Source organism: Oculina patagonica, chromosome 13 (genome assembly GCF_052425735.1).
Source record: "Oculina patagonica isolate OP01 chromosome 13, crgOcupat, whole genome shotgun sequence".
Lineage (NCBI taxonomy): Eukaryota > Metazoa > Cnidaria > Anthozoa > Scleractinia > Oculinidae > Oculina > Oculina patagonica.
In genome coordinates, this window is record NC_135770.1 from 29,785,576 (window position 1) to 29,807,012 (window position 21,437).

General features: G+C 40.3%; 3 protein-coding genes across 3 annotated transcripts; 2 read left to right on the top strand and 1 right to left on the bottom strand.

Moving 5' to 3' along the window:
- Positions 1–2,514: 2,514 nt before the first annotated feature.
- LOC144637117 (ATP-binding cassette sub-family C member 4-like) lies at positions 2,515–7,881 on the top strand. The gene is made up of 4 exons (XM_078496268.1): positions 2,515–3,049; positions 3,952–4,331; positions 5,504–6,753; positions 7,265–7,881. Exons 1-4 carry the CDS (start codon positions 2,783–2,785, stop codon positions 7,879–7,881), a joined length of 2,514 nt encoding a protein of 837 aa, XP_078352394.1. The 5' UTR covers positions 2,515–2,782.
- Positions 7,882–8,247: 366 nt separating this feature from the next.
- Positions 8,248–11,047, top strand: LOC144637294 (ATP-binding cassette sub-family C member 4-like). The gene is made up of 2 exons (XM_078496424.1): positions 8,248–8,395; positions 9,203–11,047. The coding sequence occupies exons 1-2, from the start codon at positions 8,332–8,334 to the stop codon at positions 10,120–10,122; spliced, it is 984 nt and encodes a 327-aa protein (XP_078352550.1). The 5' UTR covers positions 8,248–8,331; the 3' UTR covers positions 10,123–11,047.
- A 1,481-nt stretch (positions 11,048–12,528) lies between these two features.
- LOC144637118 (uncharacterized) lies at positions 12,529–20,516 on the bottom strand (the record flags this gene model as incomplete). Its single annotated transcript, XM_078496269.1, has 4 exons — positions 12,529–12,768; positions 13,351–13,859; positions 14,470–14,559; positions 19,307–20,516. Coding segments are annotated over 4 exons (2,049 nt in total), but the record flags the coding sequence as incomplete, so codon positions are not given.
- Between the last annotated feature and the right edge of the window lie 921 nt (positions 20,517–21,437).

Below are 21,437 nucleotides of genomic sequence, written 5' to 3' on the forward strand. Positions count from 1 at the left end.
CAGTTTCTGTTTACATGGACCCATGAGTACCCTGGTTGTCTTGCTAAGTGATGGAGTTGGTTTCAGGCTATGAAATAAGCTTGGCGGAATAACTGTTACATCTGCACCAGAATCTACTTTGAACTCCATCAGTTGTCCATTCATCGAGACGAGTGCTTTCCATGAATCTCCTGCCCCTCCTTGGACAGCAGATAGTTCAGTGAGTTCACCCAGGAATAACTCTCCTTCATCTTGTCTCCCAGTGAAATTCACTTCAGCCACTCTCTTGTCTGGTAGGGACTTACAAGCCTTTGCCCAATGTCCTACTTTAGAACACTTCATACATTTTGATTCTCTGGCTGGACATTGTCTCTTTGGGTGTGATTGACCCAGGCACCTTGAACACTGTGCTTCAGGAGTCTTTCCATTTTTAAACTTGGGTGGCTTGGGTGGTTTCTTTTTCTTCTTCATGTCTTCTTTAGAATCTTTTCCTTTTCCTTTGGATAAGTGGTCCACACTGGCTGGTACAGGAGGCTCAGACTTGGCTTCCTGTAGGAAAGGTTGTTGCTTCTTAACTGTCTCTGACTGCCTGGCTTTTGTGATTGCTTTCTCCAGAGTCAGCTTAGAATCCAGTTGCAGTTGTTCAGAGAGCTTCTTGTCTTTTATCCCTACAACGATTCTATCTCTGATGAGATCGTCTCTCAATGTTCCAAATTCGCAGTATTCAGCAAGGCAATATAAATCTGTTATGAAATTATCCACTGACTCACCATCCTGTTGGCTTCTCTGGTTAAATTTCGCTCGCTCAAATATTACATTTCTCTTTACCACGAAATGAGCTTCAAACTTGCCTTTCACGACGTGATACTGCTTCGCTTCTTCGTTTGATAGTCCGAATGCGACCATGATGTCGTCAGCTTCTTCGCCCATCGAATAAATCAAAGTGTTTACTTGGCTATCGCCGTCCTTTTGGTCGAGTCCGGTCGCTTTTCGAAATCTCTCAAAACGCTTGATCCAGCGTGGCCATTCTTCGGGCTTAAAGTTGAATTTTTCCGGTGGTGGAACTTGGTAATTTGCCACGGATATTTGTTGAACCATTTGTTGTTGTACCGGTACTTGTGGTTGTGCAGGCTGTTGTGGCGGAGCGCCGGCTTCATTCGGCTCGTCAACTACTAATTGCTGTTGTTCAGCTGGAATTCCGGCTTCGCCTGGAGCTGGGTCTCCCATATTGTCGTTTTTTCTGATTTTTCTTCAGTTTAAAGCCAATTGGGAACTTCCCGCTGCCACCATGTCGAGTTATTTGGGTCTAAACTACACTTCAGTGAACTACACGTGTTTGCTTCAAGACGCCATCTTTTTTAACCAAAATGCATTGCGTCCGTAACTGTAACAATACTTCATGTAAGCTAACACAACATAGACATACTACGGTAGCGAATTGAATTTACAATATTGTTGGACAAGTGCGACCAGTGAAACCGTCAATATTTACTTTGTGGAGTCTTGCACGCCGCGAGTATTCTGGTCATCTTCAACACAATTTCTTTCTCAGCGCTGGATCTGTATGGTATAGGAATATCAAAAGAAGCATTTTCCTTATATTCTAAAGGTATTTAATCGAGTTTGGACGGCTGAGGGAGTTTTCTCATCGAGTGCAAGGTTATGCAAATCAGCTTCGGCACAAGCGACAATTATGTAAACACACTGATTATGGCAGATTTTAATTTGTTCTCGCGTGCAATCCAAGGAGATACCCACCGGTTTGAAAGTAGAAAACGGTTCATTGAGGTAAGAAGATTGCATTGATGTGCTTTTTTACTCCAATTTATGTTGAAACTTTTGAGATTTATTCTCTTGTATTTACCTACATTTTAACGTGTGAATAAAGATCTCAGAGTATGGTGTCGTTTCGTCAGTGAACTAAATAAAAGTGTCTTAGAGTTTGTGCCAAAGGATATTTCGTCAAGTGCATATTTGTGGACATAGCACGCTTCACAAAATGGTCGAAATTTAGCCCTTCGACTACCGTCGGCGGCCCCTGGTCGGCCAAAATTCAATTTTGGCCTGTAGCAAAGCGAAGATAAAGAACTAAAAAATAATTTATTGCCTTTTTGTATGTATGGACCAAAGCCTTTTCACGGGCAAAAAATAAAAGGGAACTTTTTTTTGGCGCGAAGTCAAGAGGACCGCTTTAAGCCGGACTGACACTTAAAAAAGCAAATTTAATTAAAGATGCATAGCCTAAGTAGAGCGGGAGAAAGCATCGTGAAAATGAGATTTCTTGTTATTGTGATTCATGGATGTAAATTAGGTTTATCTCATCTTTGCCCCGCCTGAGCATGACGTTTTTTTTTCACGAACGGCAAAAATTCAACTTCTGCCGTCTATCGTTTGGAGTTACTAACCAATCAGAGCGCGCACAGAAGTTTTGATACAAAAAGAACTGTTGAAGACATAGTTTTGACTTTTCTTACAATCGTTGATGCCTTTCTTTTATGCTTCAGATTTTTAATATTAAACAACGTCAATGGCTGCAGAGTATAATCGTCTTGAGTCAACAACCAAACAAAATCCCAAGAAAAACGCCAACATCTTTTCCATTCTTTCATTCTGGTGGGTGGGAGAGCTTCTTTCCATCGGGAACAAGCGTCCACTAGAAACGGACGATCTATTTCCTTTACTGGACGAGGAAAAAACTGGACCGTCAACGGAGAAACTACAGTGGACATGGAGTGAAGAAACTGCTAGACGTGTTGCCGGAAAAAGTGGCAATGGATATCGACTGTTCAGAGCGCTCATTGCAATGTTCCCATGGACTGATTACATGTTCGTTTTGAGTACAACTTTGTTGGATAGCATTGGAAATATTCTCCAGCTGGTTTTTTTGAGTTTGCTGTTACCAGAATTAATGAAATCTGCCCACGAAGAGCTGGCATGGACATATATCTACGCTGGCGGTATCTGCCTGAGTTCTTTCGTGCGAGTTCTTGCCCGAAACCATTTAAGTTATTATGCATATTTGATGGCCCTACGATGGAAGTCAGCAACTATTGGGATTATCTACAAAAAGGTAAAAGTAAAGATCGTGGTCGGTGTTCCGGGAGGCGCGGGCCTGGTGCGGGGCTTAAGCAGACCGGGTTCCCGCTGGCCACACGGTCATTGTGTCTTCTCTCTCAAACTTTTTTTGGTTTGTTTGGGGGTGTTCTTAGATGACACATTAACCTCTAATACTGCCTCTCGTGATTTAGAAGTATGAATGGGCATCGGTGAACTGTTTTGGCAACTTGAGAAATACTTGAAGATATTAAAACTGTAATAGACAGCCTCCTTCCCAGGGATAGACTGTTATTCCATTCAGAGAGAGAAGAAATAATTTTAGTCGTTTTAAGTTTCGGAAAATGAAAAAAAAAGGTAAATCATCTGGAAGTCATTGGGATTCTTTTAATTAGTATAATTAACAAAACCTCACTTTTGCCAGACAGAGTGTGTAGCCGTTATCACTGTTTTTCTCTTTAGCATGGTTAATGGGGGAAAATGGTTATGAAGTTTGCAAATGGTTATTTGCAAACTTCAAAGGAGCAAACAAGATGCAAGATTAATCTTATCAATATTAATCAAACAAGATGGAAGATTTATCTTGGAATGTTTACGACCGTGCACAATTTAAACACTAGTGTAGATTACGTATCAGATACGTTTCCACCGGCTAGTTGTTCAGACAGAAGTAAACAACCTAGTGTGTTTTGTGCACGATCAAGGCCAAACAATGTGAACTAAACAAAGAACTTTGTCAAGCTTTATAAACATTCTACTCTATTCACTATGCCCTTAGCAACCATTTGATTGCTTCTGCGCACACTCGTTTTACCGGCACCGCTTTGTCGCAGTCGCACTTCCAAGTCTTTTCACAAAGGCAGTTCTACCCACCCTCTTCTAATTAAGTGCTGTGTGTTCTATTAATTTTCTTGGCAGGTTATTGGTCTGAGCCAAGCGGATATATCAAGGATCACAAGTGGATACATCATCAACCTCATCGCCAGTGACCTGCAACGGTTTGAACATTCTGTTAATTGTATTTGTGGGCTAATTCAAGCCCTCCTTGAAACAAGTAGCGTGGCAGTTCTTATGGTTTACTTATTTGGATGGAGACCTTTATTGGGAGTGGCTTTTATGATCTTGCTTTCTCTGTATTACGGTGGAATGGCCAAAGTGTGTGCGATCCTACGATCACGAATCTCTAAAGTGGCTGATCAGCGCGTCAACATTATGAACTCTATTATCCCTGGGATTCGTACTGTCAAGATGTACGCTTGGGAGTGGCCGTTCTTCCAAAGAGTGAAACGACTACGAAGGTACGTAACTGAGACAATCCACAGAGCCATCGTTTTTAACAGGTTCATTCAGCTTAAACCAAAACGTTTCTTGAAGTCATTAAGGGTTTGTATTACTCTTTCAAATGATAAAATATTTGCCAGCGTAGCTGTCATGTCTGCATATAACAGAGATTTGGTTTCGTCCTCGCCGATTTTATGTCTTAAATATATTAATTTGTTCTTAAGAATATTGCCATAAATTCAGTAGCAATGATGTATACGGTGACAGCGGGTCAGCCTGTCTTACACCCCTTTCTAGTTGAAAACCCATTGTTTAGAGCACGTCTTCATAGTATTGTAAAATCCACCTTGTGGTGGAGGGGCTAAAACTAAAACAGTCTCATAAAAATGTCATACCGCGTAAAAGGGTTTTTTGAAGTCCTAGGCTTGATAATTCAATTCGGTATGCGTGGTAATGTCTTAGATCGGAATCTTTTTTTAACAATAGTTTAGCTGGAGTTTTTACATTGCCGGCATGTAGAAAGAAGGTATTCAATTTTGACTCACAGTTCAGTTTATAAATAATTCATTCTGGTATGTTCCAAGGAATATAGGCCAATTGGACACCTTCACGCCTAAGAATTTTTTTAGGTGCCTCACCGTTCCTGCTCCCTCACAGATTTAGAGACATCATCTGAGATTTATCAGAGACTTGTTTCTTGAAATAATAAAACAGGTTGTCAATTATTGCGTAGAATGTATTCCTTGTCCGTACTGATCTTAGCAAAGAGGGTAGCGAAGGGGGGATCGTGATCCCATTTCACGCACAAATTTTAACCAATTCACGTGTCACGTATACTTGAAACAGCAGAATTCACGGATCACGTGTCTTTCCTAGCTATTTTCACGCGTCACGGTCTAATTTTTTATCAATTTTCACGCGTCACGGTCTTATTTTTGCCCTTTTCACGTGTCACGCATAAACCCTTTGCCCCCCTCAGCAAATATACAACAAAAAACGGATGTATAAGAATGTACGAAGGTCACATGCAATTTTTTTTATCTGGTAAGCGAGGGTAATTTTGGGAGTCAAATTTAACAGCAACGAAAATGAGAGGCCAAAGAAAGTTTTCGATACAAATGTGAAAAATCCCGCAGCCCCCACCTCCTAATTTTCACTCTTTGTAAACGGCAATATTTTTTTCTTTCAGCCTAGAATTAAAACTGACCCGATGGAAAACAGCAATATTGGCTACCTTCCAATCCCTTCTTTATACTTCGTCATCAATTGCTGCTTTCATTTCTTTGGTTGCACTGGTATTATCGGGAACTGAACTAACTTCATATAACACGTTCATGATTTTATCCCTGGCAACTGTCCTGAAGTATTGCGCTTCTTGGAAACTATTTTTTGCTGGAAACAATCTTGCCGACTTTGCCACAGCTCTGGCTCGTATTCAGAGTATACTTGAATTCCAGAAAAACAACATCCACAGAGACCTATTCGATGCTTTTGCCAACAAAGGATGGATTTCTAGTAGAACACATACTAGTGTTCACTTTGGCAAAGATCCATGTATTTCATTGCAAAACATTTTCTGTTGTTGGCATGGTGATTGGAACAAACCAACACTGAAGTCTTTGAGTTTATCGGTTTCTAAAGGCGATTTATTGTTCATCACAGGTCCTGTTGGTTGTGGCAAGTCATCCCTACTGTACGCTATCTTGCATGAAATTTCACTCTTGAAGGGAAAGGTATCATGTCAGGGTAAAGTTTCTTGGGTTGGTCAGCAGCCCTGGGTGTTCTCTGGTACCATACAGGAAAACATTTTGTTTGGAGAGCCGTTCGATCCTCAGAGATATCACAAGATATTACAGGCCTGTGACCTGCAGACAGACTTGCAAAGGTTTCCGGATGCAGACATGACACTAGTTGGAGAACGTGGAATAGTTTTGAGTGGTGGTCAGCGCACTCGTGTCGGACTAGCACGCGCTTTGTATTCTGATGCCGAAATTTATCTTTTTGATGATCCATTTAGCGCCCTGGATACAAAAGTCGGAGATCACATTTTCAAATCCTGTCTCATGGGTTTACTGGGTGATAAGACTCGGCTCGTGACCACTCACAATTTAAAAATCCTCAGGGATGCTGAAAACATAGTGTTAATGAAGGAAGGATCCAGTTTAGAGAAAGTCGATTTCAAAGCACTCGTCAAGTCTGGGTTTCAACTAGCTGCAATGGACAATGCAAAAATTGATGGAAGAGTCACATCTGCGGAAAGACCAACAGCACAAGAAGAGTCAGCGATGATCTTGGACACAAAATACGCCAGACTAGAAACTGCTGAAGAAGATCGTTTGATAGGTTCTGTGCCCTGGAAGCTGTACTTGGATTACATACGTGCTGGAATACGCACAGCTTCGGCTGTGGCTCTGGTGATATTTTTCCTCATCGTTCAAGGTTAGACTTATCTAATGAACACTTTTGTTCACAAGTTTTTTTAAAATGCGTTTGACTGTTGTACGAAATGATTTACTTTGATGACCATAGATAGATAGATCGCAAAAATCTTTTTCCCGGTTAGAACGCGTTCTCCTTCGTCGAACGCAATAATGATGAATCAAACGTGTCTTCCACGACCTTGAAATAAAGCGAGATATGAACTACCAAGAAGCCCACCCAAACGGGATGGAATGTTTGTCAGAGAACTGGGAAAACGAAAGAAATGTAAATCACGAAACGTTCACATTTTCATCTGCTCACACCACAACTTTGTTGATTATATTATTATAAACAAACATTTTATAAACAAACATTTGTCGGTAAAAATTTGGGATACCTTTCATTTGTCAGATCGAAGGTCAAACCTTTTGTCAGTTTTCGGCAATGATATTGCCTGGAGTAGATACGATAACTCAGCCTGCAGGTTTTATTTTAACTCTGTTTTTCTCTGTAATCCCTTTTTTTAAAGGGCTAAGCATATTTGCGGATTGGTGGCTGCTTCAACTGACTAGTGGACCCCATGACCGGAAGCATCACACTGTCGATCTTTACATATATGGAGGCATGGTAGGCGGGGCCTTTCTGCTCCATATCGCTAGAGCAGTTGTGCTTGTCAATGCCCTTTTAAACTCCTCGCAACACCTACACAACTCCATGATGTTAACAGTGTTGAAAGCACCGGTTTTGTTCTTCGACACAAATCCAGTTGGACGAATAATAAACAGGTTTTCTCGAGATATTGGTATCATGGACGAGCTAATGCCGGATGTATTCCTAGAAGCTGTTGAGATTGTTCTGTTTTGCATTGGAGCAGTTCTTCTGCCGTCTGTCCTGAATCCATGGATTATTCTGCCAGCTATCCCACTCATGGTCCTGTTCATGTGGTATGGACGGTATTACCTAAGAACATCACGTGATCTGAGGCGACTAGAAGGAGTAAGTCGGAGTCCAGTGCTCTCGCATTTCAGTGATACGTTGGAGGGACTGGTGACTATTCGCTCGTATAAGAAGGAAAATGCTTTTCTTGAAGAATTGTACAGGTTTGGTTTAGCATTTTATCAATTAAATATCGTGGTAAACTTGTAGGATGTTTTTTTTTTATGCTATCCATACTTTGCAGAGGATTTCTCTGACCAAAGTAAGTAACCATCTTGGTCCATTTTAATGAAAAACTCACTGACGTGTTTCATGAGGATATATGTACTGTTCAACAAGAAGCGGCTGTTTTTGACTTGTTCTAACCAATAACAGTGCTGTAAGAAATCTTATTACATGTATAACGCAAACACACTTTACGATTTTGTCGATAAGTTGTCCTAATTTGAAAACTTGCATGATCTATCAACAAAAATTGGTAAGATGGTTGGAGAGCTATGCTTTAAAATTTCTCTAATTATTTTCATGATATTTTATTTAAGTTTGTTTGTCTGGTTATTGGTCTGTTTGTTCTTCTTTAACTTCAGATTTCAAGACGCTCATAACCAGTCCTGGTTCGCAATCATTTCCACTGTCAGATGGTTAGCAATCCGTGCCGACATGATCTGCGTCGTGTTTATGACATTTGTACTTTTCCTCGCTATAGCTACTCACTCAGGATCAGGTAAATGTGATCTATTGCACATGCCTTGAAAGCATTTGTCTTACTAGCAAAACTTCTGATAATAAGAGAACTCTTTAGCCCTCAGTTTGGCCTGTAATAAAATAAGCTGACCCAAAATCACACGATGTTGTATTGGTACAGAGCATAACCGCGATTACAATTCAAAACTTGGCCTTCGGGAAAGAGATATTTCGGTTTTTCCTCGAATATTGACGCAAATAAACTTCGATTTCGTTTAGTATTTTCAAAAATAAAGTTTGCTTTGATCTTAAGCAAGCTTAAAACTAAATTATAGCGGAGCTCCATGGGTAAAAAAATTTGGTAAACCTATGAAGCCTAAAAAACTTGCTTATCGAGTGAGCGTACGCCCGCCCGCCGGGGCGCGTCTACAGACTTTCGGGAAGGGAGAGGGGCGTCACAAGACAACCAGACCGGGGGGAGGAGAATGTCATCAAATCGATTTCTCAACGAACGCTATGGGTAACGTCTGCTTGTATTCAATTTTTTTGTTATTGGACATCCAAGTTATGGTCAATCGACAGCTGTCAAAACAAGGTATCCGCTGACCAGTATAGCATGACCATATTGCACAGGTGTGCAGTTCATCGAGGTCATGTGTTTATCAAGCTTACCGCTGACCAGGTTATAGTTTTCCATTGAATTGCGGGCTCATTTCAGTAGCCCTTAAAGTTAGTACTTAAGCTACTTTAAGGAAACTTCAAACGATTTTCACTCAGTTATTCATGCAACTAGATTTACCTGAGAAAACTTTCCTTGAGGTTTTAGTATGTTTTATTAATTTTGCAGGTATCACGGCATTATCTCTTGTATACGCTATTCAACTTGCAGTAGATACGTCACAATACGGCGTCAAACAGTGCTCAGAGGTTGAGAATTACATGACGTCAGTTGAACGTGTCATCACATATACTCACATTGAGCAAGAACCTGGGTACGAGAATCTATCTCAACCTCCAGAAACCTGGCCAGAGAACGGTCAAGTGACAGTTAAGAACCTGGGATTAGTCTACTACCAGGGTGGGCCAGAATTACTTAAAGATGTCAGTTTTACTATTGATGCCCACGAGAAAATTGGAATTGTTGGTCGCACAGGAGCTTGCAAGTCGTCGTTGGTTTCAGCTCTCTTTCGCATGCCTCAGCCATCTGGTGATGTCATCATTGATGATGTTATCATCAGTGATATTAACATTCAAAGCTCTCGTCGAGTGATGTCAGTTATTTCCCAAGATCCAGTCCTGTTTACCGGTTCACTGCGCATGAACCTGGATCCTTTTGAGGAGTACGAAGACAAGGAACTCTGGGATGCATTAGAAGAAGCAAGTTTGAAGACCATGGTGAAAAAGTTACCACAAGGACTGAGTGAGGAGATTAAAGAATGCGGGGCAAACTTCAGCGTTGGTGAAAGACAACTTTTGTGCCTGGCTCGCGCCTTACTGAAGAAATCCAAAATTATTGTAATGGATGAAGCAACAGCAAATGTCGATTACAGAACAGATCGTTTAATTCAAGAAACAATTCGCACTAAATTTGAACATTGCACCGTGATTACAATTGCACATCGATTGAACACCATCTTAGATTACGATCGAGTTTTGGTTCTGGAAGGTGGACAAGTTGTCGAATACGACAAACCGGACAATTTATTGCAAAACAAGGGAGGACAGTTTTCGAGACTTTACCATGGCTATGATAACGATGCAGAGTAGCACAGCAATAAGTATTGTAAATTAAGATCCTGCATGTAAAGACGATTTAGTAGCTGTTAGAAATCGACATAATCCGTCTTGATGGCCTTTCAACTGGCTGTACATTTTGAAACAATTTTTTGCACTATATATGTGGGGGTTCTCGTATATATGTACTGATATATTATCTTGAATTGTAGTGAAAAGTTGGTGCATGTGTGCATCAAGGTAGTAAGGTGGGTAAGTTGTGTATCCTGCACTTTATTTAGTAAAATGGATTGTAATTAAGTACTGTTTTATAAACAGCGTTTCAGTGTAAATAAGGTGTGCATTGTATTCATGTAATGTCTTCGTATAAGTAAAGCCTGGTTTTCACTAGCGACGCAAGCACAAGCGCAAGCCCAAATGCAAGCACGAGAAAAGGAAGGGTCAAAATGCAATGCGCTTGTGCTTTTGCTTGCGTCGAAGCCGTTTTTAAGGTGAAATAAGAGCTGTTATCATTGCGCTTATGCTTCCGCTTGCGTCGCTAGCGAAAACCAGGCTTAAAGGCTGGTTTTCACTGGGCATAAGCACCAGCATAAGTATAAGCCCATAAGTGAAACGAACTCACTCATTCTATTCTTCTGCTGTCCTCGCTAGGAACAAACATAAGCATAAGCACATGATGAACGAATCGTTTTTTTTTTTTATGCTTATGCTTATAGTCCCAGTGAGGACACCATAATAAGGATGAGTGTGTGTTCGTTCTTCCTATGCGTTTAAATGCTTGTGCTTATGCCTCAGTGAAAACCAGCCTTTAGTACTTAGTTTTAATTTTAAAAATGTCTTTAGTAACATTTGAGGGTTGAAATATTCAAAAATGAAACGGTCTTCCCATGTGAGCTGTCAGTAAACATTAGTGCCATTTATCGCTCGAAACTTGTGTCGTTGAGCCTGATTACACTTGTTCTACATCATTACTTTTACTTCAAGCGTCTCCAACTAGTGACTTTTACAAAGCTTAACACCTTTGGCACGTAAATAAAGTTCATTCATTCTTTCACTCAGTGTCAGGTTAAATTATTGTCTAGGACAGAAAATCAACTAGGCTGCGTTCAGACGAACTAAACCCCGGTATAGGCTAGGGTCAACGGGAGGCGGAAAAATAAACGACGGAAAGCGAGTTTTTTAAGTGGCTAAGGTCGCACGATATTTCCCAAGATTAAGGAGAATGTTATTATTCAATCATTTGTTAAAGAATCGTATTTTTAATGCTAGATTAACTCTGGTTGTACAGCGCTTTGAAAGATACCAGACAAGTCTTCTTGGACGCACTTGCAAAGATCACAAAATTACGTGTATTGCAGGATTACTGTTATGTACAGGTACTCTCTGACCATATATGAACATCTTGACGATTTGTCGAACAATAAAGGAATGTGCATGCTAGTGAGTAAAAAAGTTTGAAATACGATGAGGGAGATTGCAAAACAAAAAAAACAACAACAACAAGAAATTGGCAGTTAGTAACTAAAACGGGTTGCATTCAATTGTAGTTTTTCGGCTTGACGGTTTTGCATAAAGTTTTATTTTTGACGTAGGGATAGGGGCTTGGCAATTACCAAAAATCTCCTGCACGGCAAAAAAACAAGAGAAAAAACCATGCAAAGCGAGCAAGGGAAGAAAGCCCCAAAACATCTTTCACAAAGAGGGTGGTGAGAGGAACTGTGAGATTAAAGTGTCTCGCCCAGCAACACAACGGAAGGCCAGGCTCAAACTTGGACCTCTTGATTCGCAGTCCAACGTACTAGAAATTTATAGCCACAGTCTCGCAACCTCGTTCCCAGGGCTTTTCCCAATCATACAGCGCGTCATTTTTCTCACAAGAGGGGACTGGGGACGAGTCTGGGAGTTCTGAGTTATATCGGCCAAGATCGTCTTTATAAACAAATCCAAAGATCCTCCATTTTGTCACTATTAATACAAAGTCGAGTTCTTGTTGAGTTCTTCATCAATGTCCAAAAAATAAAAAAAGTTAAAAATTCTTTCAACATTAATTTAAACGCCTAAGAAGAAAAAGAAATTTTTATAGTGAGCTTGAATCAAGTGGTGAATGGTATTTGGTGCTGCTTCTCACGTAATGACCTTCCCCTTTTTTTCGTTTTTTTTTTCGACGAGGAAATTCTTTCAACTAACCAACTCAAAGGAAATGGCTATAAAATCCATGAATGCCTTTGCAAAAAGTGGATGTCTTTTTTATTAGCAAACTTGAAAAAGAGCAAAAAATAAAAAAGCCTTGTGAACTAGCTTGTTTGGTTCCTATTAGGGAAATATTGGCTGAGTTCTTAAAAACACTCTGCCAGTGCCCCTCGATCCGGACTTCACACTCAGCTGATAACCACAATATATTAAGGATTAACTGAATGTAACGCGATTTTAGAATTCCCGTCAACTACTACAGCGTCTTATTCTACGTTTTCTCTCATCCGTGCCCAGTCTTTGGTTATTGTTTGCTTTATATTTCTCCAGCAGCGTTTCCATGGTGACGAAAACCTTATTTGGATAGTGAACGTCGTCCATGTCCAATGTACCACCGGGATACGACTCGGTCATTGGATACACATCTATGACGTCATATCCTGCTTGACACATGGCTGACATCGCGAAAGCGCTGAACAGGAGAACACGCTAAATAAGACAAAAAATATCATGCAAAAATTTAAGACTAATGTCCATCTTTTTTGCTAAGTATCTGGTAATCTTTGGCTCCCATGATTATGTCAACTTGAGAAGTTAGTAACTAGTGGATCACGTGGTCCGCAGCAGCGCAAGGAACTAGTAACCAGTAGCTTACGTGCTCCGCATCAACCTGATGAACTAGAGCACTTTTCCATTTGTGTGCAAAAAACTGGTGAGAATTTTCCGGGAAATGGAACAGTACAATTTTCTAACAAACACAATGGCACGAGACAAATGCATTCCATTTGGGGTATTCTTCCTTAGAAAACTATTAGGTTGAAGTTTCCCTTAATTTGAAAGTATTTTGTTCTTTAAAAAAATCACTTAAAATGTCTTGACAAAGCTCCCTTAACCTTGTCCATGAAAATTCTCGCTGCCATGCCGAGCCTCATGAAATGACTGATAAAAAGTGCTACACCGGCAGTGAATGATTCGATAACAGGCTTACTATCACGCAAACATCGATCCAGGCTATATATCAAAAGGATCTGATCACTTTTTGTAACACACACGAAACATCGTCACACATACCTGGGTCGTCAAGAATCTAGCATCCGTTTTGTGAGGGTTCCTGCCTTTATGCTTACATATGGCAGTTGTTGATTTCCATATAATCTTCACTTTATACTTTGGAACCCTTTTTCCTTGTGAATTTATTTCAGTCTCCTTCAACATGTTGATCACATCTGCAATAACTTTCTGGTAGGTTGTAAAATTAACACTGACTGGATAGTGTAGTCCAAGGTTTAAAAGCAGTACACTGTCCTTCTGCTGCATTTCTGGCCTATTAAGAACGCTGCGAAGGGCGTCTAGGACCTTTCCAGGCCTGAAATCTAGATCATCATTCTGTTCTCTGTTCAGCTGCTCGTTCGTTATTGGATAGAGCCAGTTATAACTGTTCTTGCAGTTTACGTAGAGCTTTTTACACAGAGAGGCACGGGAGTTAAGTGAGCCAAAGAGACGAACGCCCAATGAATCGCCGTAGACCCACAGTGTACCGGAGGCGCTGTAGTTTGATGGCAATGATGGGTTGTACAACTCTGTAGCCACGCAAACATAAAAAAAGATAAAAATATTGTGACTAAGGATTTTGAACTAAAAAAGAGCAAGTTGATTTTGATTGTCACGTGGATTCGAAATCGACATCAAATAGAGCTCTCTTTAAGACATTCGTGCTAATTGTTTATGCGCATCCTCACTGTGCACGCCATTCACGATGTTACGTCACGGTCTATTCTCGTCGCGAGGCCGCGATCGGGACGAGGGACAAGAATTTGCCATATCATGCATTGAACTGTAACCCCTATTTTCCTTTTGAACGGCTTTTTCTTTTTTCGACCCTTAGGTCAATGCATCCATAAAATTTATTTGTTTTTTAGCTATTTATTTTTTCCTCACCTGTTTTCCGTTATCTGTCATTCTTATTGTTCGTCGAATATTAATTAGTTGCTTATTTAAATTTAGTTGTTACTTCCATTTCACTTCTGAAGATGTATGTAGAAGCTTACGAAACGTAAAGTAAAAAAGTATAAATTTTTTCAACAATAAGTTTCTTCGAAATGTTTATTACCGCAGGTTGCGTGTTATTTTTTGTTTAAACAATCGGAATTGAGCAATTGTGCCTATTCTATTATAAAGATGTGAACTAACCATCCAGATGTGGCCGCCATTTGTCATTTGTCCACCGACCAAATCCATCCCACAATTGATTGCAGCTGTAAGCACAAGAGTTCAATTTGTCTGCAGGCAAAAAAGAAACGAAACAATTATATTAAGATTAAGAGTGTGTCCGTGAGAGAACAGGGCAGAACCAGGCAACAGGTGATACAGCTCATATCACCGATTTCGCCCAAACTTAGCATAAATGTTGGGTATGGTGAGCTATTCACTGTGGCAAAACATCAGCTCAAAATATTTTATTCCCTTCAAGTTATGACACCTTTTGCAAAAATCGTCATTTTCCACTAATTTATGCATATTTAATTAGCTGACTTTGATTGACCAGTTCCACAACAAAAAAAAGACTTCTGAAAATAAAATTCATTGCATTATATTCTGTGATTATTAGGCTTTAAGTACAATAATTCACTTCAACCGTCCGATTTGATTTCTTCTCCTCAAACGGTCTTTTGGAAGGTACACATTTCGTACTGTTGGAAATAGCCTTTAACTAGTGCCCAATATCTCCCATGAGCAACACCTTATATACATTATTCTTACATGGGTAATGAAATCCATCATTAAACTTCACAAAAATGCCACAAAATGTTTGGGGACTTCAATATTTTATTCGTACTGAGGAACTAAACACACGTGACTTAACGATTTCTTGCTATTTCATCAAAATTCACCGAAACACAACAACCATTTATATGCCTCAATTTGGAACAATATCGGTACGAAATAGCTAATCAAGCATACATCTATCGATAACAATCAAAAAATTGGCGAAGAAAAGGCAGTTAGGGCATTTTTCGGAGCGTTTTCAGAGCCATATAATTCGGCAATGTTGTGATAGCAAATGTAAAAATAGCAGCGAAAGATTTTCTTCACAAGTTCGCTCAATTCAACATTTAGGTACATCAAAGTTAAGAAACAAGAAAGTACTGCTACATACATGCCACTTATCGACACTCAGACACTCGACACTCAGATGCTTTGAAGAATTTGTTCTTCCTCGCTGCACTTCGATCCTTCGATCGATCTCAATTGACATGTACTGTTGCTTTGAGGCGCGCTGAACTTAGCCAATGCATCGTGGTTCATTCTTCGTGAAACGTGTAAACAGGTTGTCAATAAAGTCATCCAAAGAGCTGTTCAAAGTTCATGGAAGGACACTTCTCTCAGCCAGTTTGCATGAAATAAATTTAACTGGAAAATAAACAGCGGCCATCTTGAATTTCTACCTTTGAGCCTGCCGTTTCAGTCAGCGGTACGGCCGTTCCAGTCAGGTACGTTATGTATGGGGAACTATTATGTCCCCAATATAGTAATTAAGGGCGCTTTCCATTCGACCAAAAATTCCGGAAATTTTGGAACAAGGACGAATGGTTCAGAAATTTGCTCGGAAAGTTTCCAGAAAATCCGGAAAGTGTTGGGCGCTTTCCATTCGACTAAAAATTCTGGTTTGAGTTTCCGGAAAATTCCAGTGGCGAATGGAACAGCATTTTCCAACTCGTCCGGTTGACTGCAGGGAAGGCAAAACAAAATTTGCATATGGTAGTGCGTCTAATATGGAAATTTCTACCGTGCATTTAAATAATGCACTGTGGCCGGTTTGCTGCACGTATAACTCGATATATTTGCAAATAAAAAGCATTCCGAGCACTGAAGAAACGCCATTAATCACATCGTGGCCACGAATACAGGGACCTTTCAAAAGCCACACAAGCAACGAAAACGTCGCCAACCCAAAAAGTTTAATGAGCAAAACAATGGCGTAGCCTCACAGGTAGCCCAAGCTCCTAAAGGAGCCGTCAACATATAGACTACATATGACATTGCGTAATAACGTTGTTATAAGGGTTTGTATGGGAATATAACGATCGTAAAAAATAATTCAAAATAAAGGGAAAATATCCGATAAAATCGACTTACCTATCCTCTTCTATGTAAATCCTGTGTTTCTATGCCGTTTGGGGGCGTTTTGAAGCGATTCCAGTGGGTAGAGAGGAAACCAGCGAACCTAAAACCCACTGGAATCACATGTACCTGCTTTCAGCTGCACAAATCGCTAAATTTTCTGCCGAAGGAAAATTTCCGGAAAAGAGGACAACCTCGCAAGGTAGACCCAAATTTTCGAAAACAATTTCCGGGAACTTTTAGTTCCATTTGATTTTGCTTCTGGAATTTCCGGGGTTTTCGGTTGAATGGTTCGCATTTCGGAAAGTCAACACTTTCCGGATTTTCTGGAAACTTTCCGAGCAAATTTCTGTACCATTCGTCCTTGTTCCGAAATTTCCGGAATTTTTGGTCGAATGGAGAGCGCCCTCTGTTTCGGTGAAAGTCAAATGGAACAGTATTTTTTTCCGGAGAATCTCCTCGGAAATTGACGGAACGTCAGAAATTTTCTTACTATTTGCAAGGTTCAGTTCCCAGTTCTAGTCTCCCATGCATCAGGTCTCCCACCAACGGAAAGAAATAACAGGAAACTGAGCTACAAATGGTAAGCGACATCTATTTCGGTTAGTTTGCTAATTTTGGAAAGAAGCCTTTCCATTTTTCAGTGGTCATTCCAACCGGTTCCCTGGAACAAATGGTAAGCACCCTAGAGTTCGTTCAGCATCACATTGCGGTATACACATCAAGCTGTAGCGGAGGAAATTTTTTCCCTACGCCAAATTTAAAATATTCTCATTTTCATCACATCCTACCTGAAAACGAACATTCGCGGAGGAAAAGCAAATGAATACATCAAGCGAGTAGGGTACATGAAGCAAGTAGAGTATAGTATCAAGCAGTAGAGCAAGTAGAGTATAGAGTTAATTACTATATTGGGGACTTAATAGTTCCCCATACATAACGTACCTGACTGGAACGGCCGTACCGCTGACTGAAACGGCAGGCTCAAAGGTAGAAATTCAAGATGGCCGCTGTTTATTTTCCAGTTAAATTTATTTCATGCAAACTGGCTGAGAGAAGTGTCCTTCCATGAACTTTGAACAGCTCTTTGGATGACTTTATTGACAACCTGTTTACACGTTTCACGAAGAATGAACCACGATGCATTGGCTAAGTTCAGCGCGCCTCAAAGCAACAGTACATGTCAATTGAGATCGATCGAAGGATCGAAGTGCAGCGAGGAAGAACAAATTCTTCAAAGCATCTGAGTGTCGATAAGTGGCATGTATGTAGTAGTACTTTCTTGTTTCTTAACTTTGATGTACCTAAATGTTGAATTGAGCGAACTTGTGAAGAAAATCTTTCGCTGCTATTTTTACATTTGCCATCACAACATTGCCAAATTATATGGCTCTGAAAACGCTCCGAAAAATGCCCTAACTGCCTTTTGTTCGCCAATATTTTGATTGTTATCGATAGATGTATGCTTGATTAGCTATTTCGTACCAATTTTGTGCCAAATTGAGGCAAATAAATGGCTTCTGTGTTTCGGTGAATTTTGATGAAATAGCAAGAAATTGTTAAGTCACGTGTGTTTAGCTCCTCAGTACGAATAAAATATTGAAGTCCCCAAACATTTTGTGGCATTTTTGTGAAGTTTAATGATGGATTTCATTACCCATGTAAGAATAATGTATATAAGGTGTTGCTCATGGGAGATATTGGGCACTAGTTAAAGGCTATTTCCAACAGTACGAAATGTGTACCTTCCAAAAGACCGTTTGAGGAGAAGAAATCAAATCGGACGGTTGAAGTGAATTATTGTACTTAAAGCCTAATAACCACAGAATATAATGCAGTGAATTTTATTTTCAGAAGTCTTTTTTTCTTGTGGAACTAGTCAATCAAAGTCAGCTAATTAAATATGCATAAATTAGTGAAAAATGACCATTTTTGCAAAAGGTGCCATAACTTGAAGGGAATAAAATATTTTGAGCTAATGTTTTGCCACAGTGAATAGCTCATCATACCCAACATTTATGCTAGGTTTGGGCGAAATCGGTGATATGAGCTGTATCACCTGTTGCCTGGTCCTCTTATGGACACACTCTTAAATACCTCATGAGTCATGCCCATAAGTTCCACTAACAAAAACAAATCCCTCTCACCTCGCCGTTTTGCTTTGCTCGATAGTCTTTTTGTCTTACTTTTTTGTCTTACTTCCATCAGCAATTAAATGGGAAAAGTTAACTGTGTACTTATGACTGAGCCATTCGGCCAAACTGTGCAATACTGGGCTAGTTTGTGACAGAATTATCGAATGTATCAAGGTCCAATCGACAAACAATTGATTTCCCCCAGTGCAGTACATTACGTGCAGTCCACACCATGTAGTCAACGTTTTGTCGTTTCAAATAACGACAGTTATGGTATATTGGCGAAGACTGCACAGTTAATTCTGGAAATCAGCGCACGCGACAGCAGAGGAATAATGTCAGCAAATTAGTAAATAATCTATTAAGTTTGGGAGTAATGCACGATTTACACATAGTTAGTAGAGGGAGACTCCCTCTACTAACTATGATTTACAGGAGCTACCGCCTGGTGGCTGGGAACTTTGTAAGCATGCGCATTCTGTACAACAGTACGGACGTTATTTTTCGAACTAATGTTTTAAGAAAAGAATTATTATATTTGGTTTTGTGATATCCGGACTAATCAAGGTCTTGGAACCTTGAAGATATCACATAAATCTCATATAGGCATATTTCCGAATTACGTGCAACATTTTCACTAGCAAAGGGATAACTTTTCTAGTTCTGAAAACAAAACTAAGAGTTTCGGCGAAAATGTCGCAGAGTCAATAAGGGCTGTGATTAAAAAAAAATGTTTCTATCAAAGGCTTAAAAAATTTTTGGGGACTTACCTATCAAAGAAATGTTCGTGTGTGTCTGTGTTACGTTTATTTTTATTGGTTCTCCATTCTTAAAGGGATGCATCAAATAGTCGTCTAATGCGCCTAGAAGCCCCTCCTTCTGAAACTTTCCCTGAGCGTTGCCTTTAATGAACCAGTCACGTGGCGGGTCTCTGAATCCATCACAAAGACTATAATCAAGGTAAATCATCAGATGATAGACACCAGGCTCCGTGATAAGAAATAGAGCTTCGTAAGTTCCGTTATTGTGATCAAAAACAGTGGCCGCAACGCTTGATGGGCCACGTACGTAAACCCTCCAAGTGTCTCCACCAATCACCTTTGTTCGATTATCTGAGGTTTTTGATTGGATGAAAATCTTGCTAAACTGCCCCGCTGGCCTGATGTCTCTCGAAATGACGTCACTTGTAGTAGCGCTACTTCTATTCAGTTTGCCCCAGCCATCCTTCACTTGGCCCCAGGCCATATTCTCAATACACGGTTGAATTATACTTTGCCAGTCTACGCGTGCGCGGCGTTGACGTAGCCACTCGCGACGGAAATCATGAAATTGATTTGAAATCGACGAATTCTTTTCATTTTTAAGTTTCGGAATGACCTGTTCCAACTTTAAATCAAGCTTATTAGGCTTTAGAGTGAAGCTGGAGGTATTTGTTTGATTACGTGTTGAATTTCCTGCCATCTGCGCCCGAATTTGTATTTTATCCAAATCTTCATTTTGATCACTAGCGTTGCTGTATTTTGCAAAATTGAAATCAGGTCTAACTTTCTTTGCATTTACCGAAGAGGGCTGGAATTTATAACTCTTTTCTAATGGATTTTCTGATCGTGTCACGAAGCCGTCTTCCGACTTGTGCCAGGCGAAGCCATTGAGTCTTTCCAAAAATCCTGGTCTATTTCGAGCCTTATTCTTGCTTTGTAATTTTTTAAACAATTCATTCGACAATGATACTGCAACTTTGCTCGATGAGGAGGCATCCAATGGTCGAAACAGGCTGTCATGAATGACGGCCGCAGGAGGAGGCGTCCCATAGTCCCTCTCGTCCAACAAGTAATACCGGAAGTACAAATAAACGGCCACGCAAGTGAAAAGATAGCACGCAAGAAAGCGTGCAAGACTGGAGCACGCTCGATCGTGTTTCATGGCGACGTTTTGTTTGTACGCTCGTAGACCCCCTGCTAAGAATGTTCCCACGGATGTGTGTTACTCCTCAGGGTTCCTCAGCTGACTAACTGAATCACTGCAGATTAACTTTTATGACGCTTACTTGATCACATGAAACTGCAAATAAAATTAGCGGTTCTTAAAGTAAAATTAGTGTTCATCTTTTATGTACCATTTATGTATAAACCCACTCGTTGGAAGCGATAAAGGAGTGGCTGTACAAAGTCTACAGAAGTTACCGTTTGTCTATGTTAAGTAATAGTGCGTAACATTTAATTTAAAGCTATTGTCTGCAATCCAGAGAGAGGTACCGTTAGAGTCAAGTGTCTTGTCTAAGGCCGTGTTCATACTTGGTGCCCGTGCAGTTGTACTATGGCACCGGCAAAAATATAGTGTCGTGTTCAGACACTGGGAACCAAAGTACCCAAATATCCTTTAGTGCTCGAGTTTTGACCTTGTACTCGATGGGGCACGATCACTGTCCCCGAGTTCTGGCGTGGTATTTGAAAACCTAGTGTATTCTCATGGGTGCCGAGCGAGAATCGTATGCGGTCACTTTTCCAGGTACGAAGTGTGAACACAGCCCGAAGAACAAAACACAATGACCCTGGCTAGCGCTGTAACCCAGACCACTCGATTCAGAGGCCAAACCGCTAACTCTCAAGAGAAATCAATATTCAGTTTCAATTGCGATATCAGTAGACTCTAATTTGATTTAATTTAATTAATTTTAATCCATTTTCACCGCAGACCATGAAAGGTCATCGCAGTAATGAAGCAACTCATTTAGTTTCCAGGAACGCTTAAAGAAAAAAGGCTTCACCGGGATTGAAAAACCTTGACCTCTGCAATGCTGGACTATTTTACCAGAGTCCCGAAGGGATCGAAGCTACCAAGTCATATGTTACTTTTACTTTGAAGCTTCATAAGGCTATTTAACTAGGACGTCATACGCTC

Bases quoted from the DNA above. Each gene is read 5' to 3' on its own strand.
- LOC144637117 (XM_078496268.1), top strand. From the start codon at position 2,783: ATGTTCCCATGGACTGATTACATGTTCGTTTTGAGTACAACTTTGTTG. The intron at 4,332-5,503 runs GTACGTAACTGA...TTTTTCTTTCAG, and splicing joins AGAGTGAAACGACTACGAAG to CCTAGAATTAAAACTGACCC. The intron at 6,754-7,264 runs GTTAGACTTATC...CTTTTTTTAAAG, and splicing joins ATTTTTCCTCATCGTTCAAG to GGCTAAGCATATTTGCGGAT.
- LOC144637294 (XM_078496424.1), top strand. From the start codon at position 8,332: ATGATCTGCGTCGTGTTTATGACATTTGTACTTTTCCTCGCTATAGCT. The intron at 8,396-9,202 runs GTAAATGTGATC...TTAATTTTGCAG, and splicing joins AGCTACTCACTCAGGATCAG to GTATCACGGCATTATCTCTT.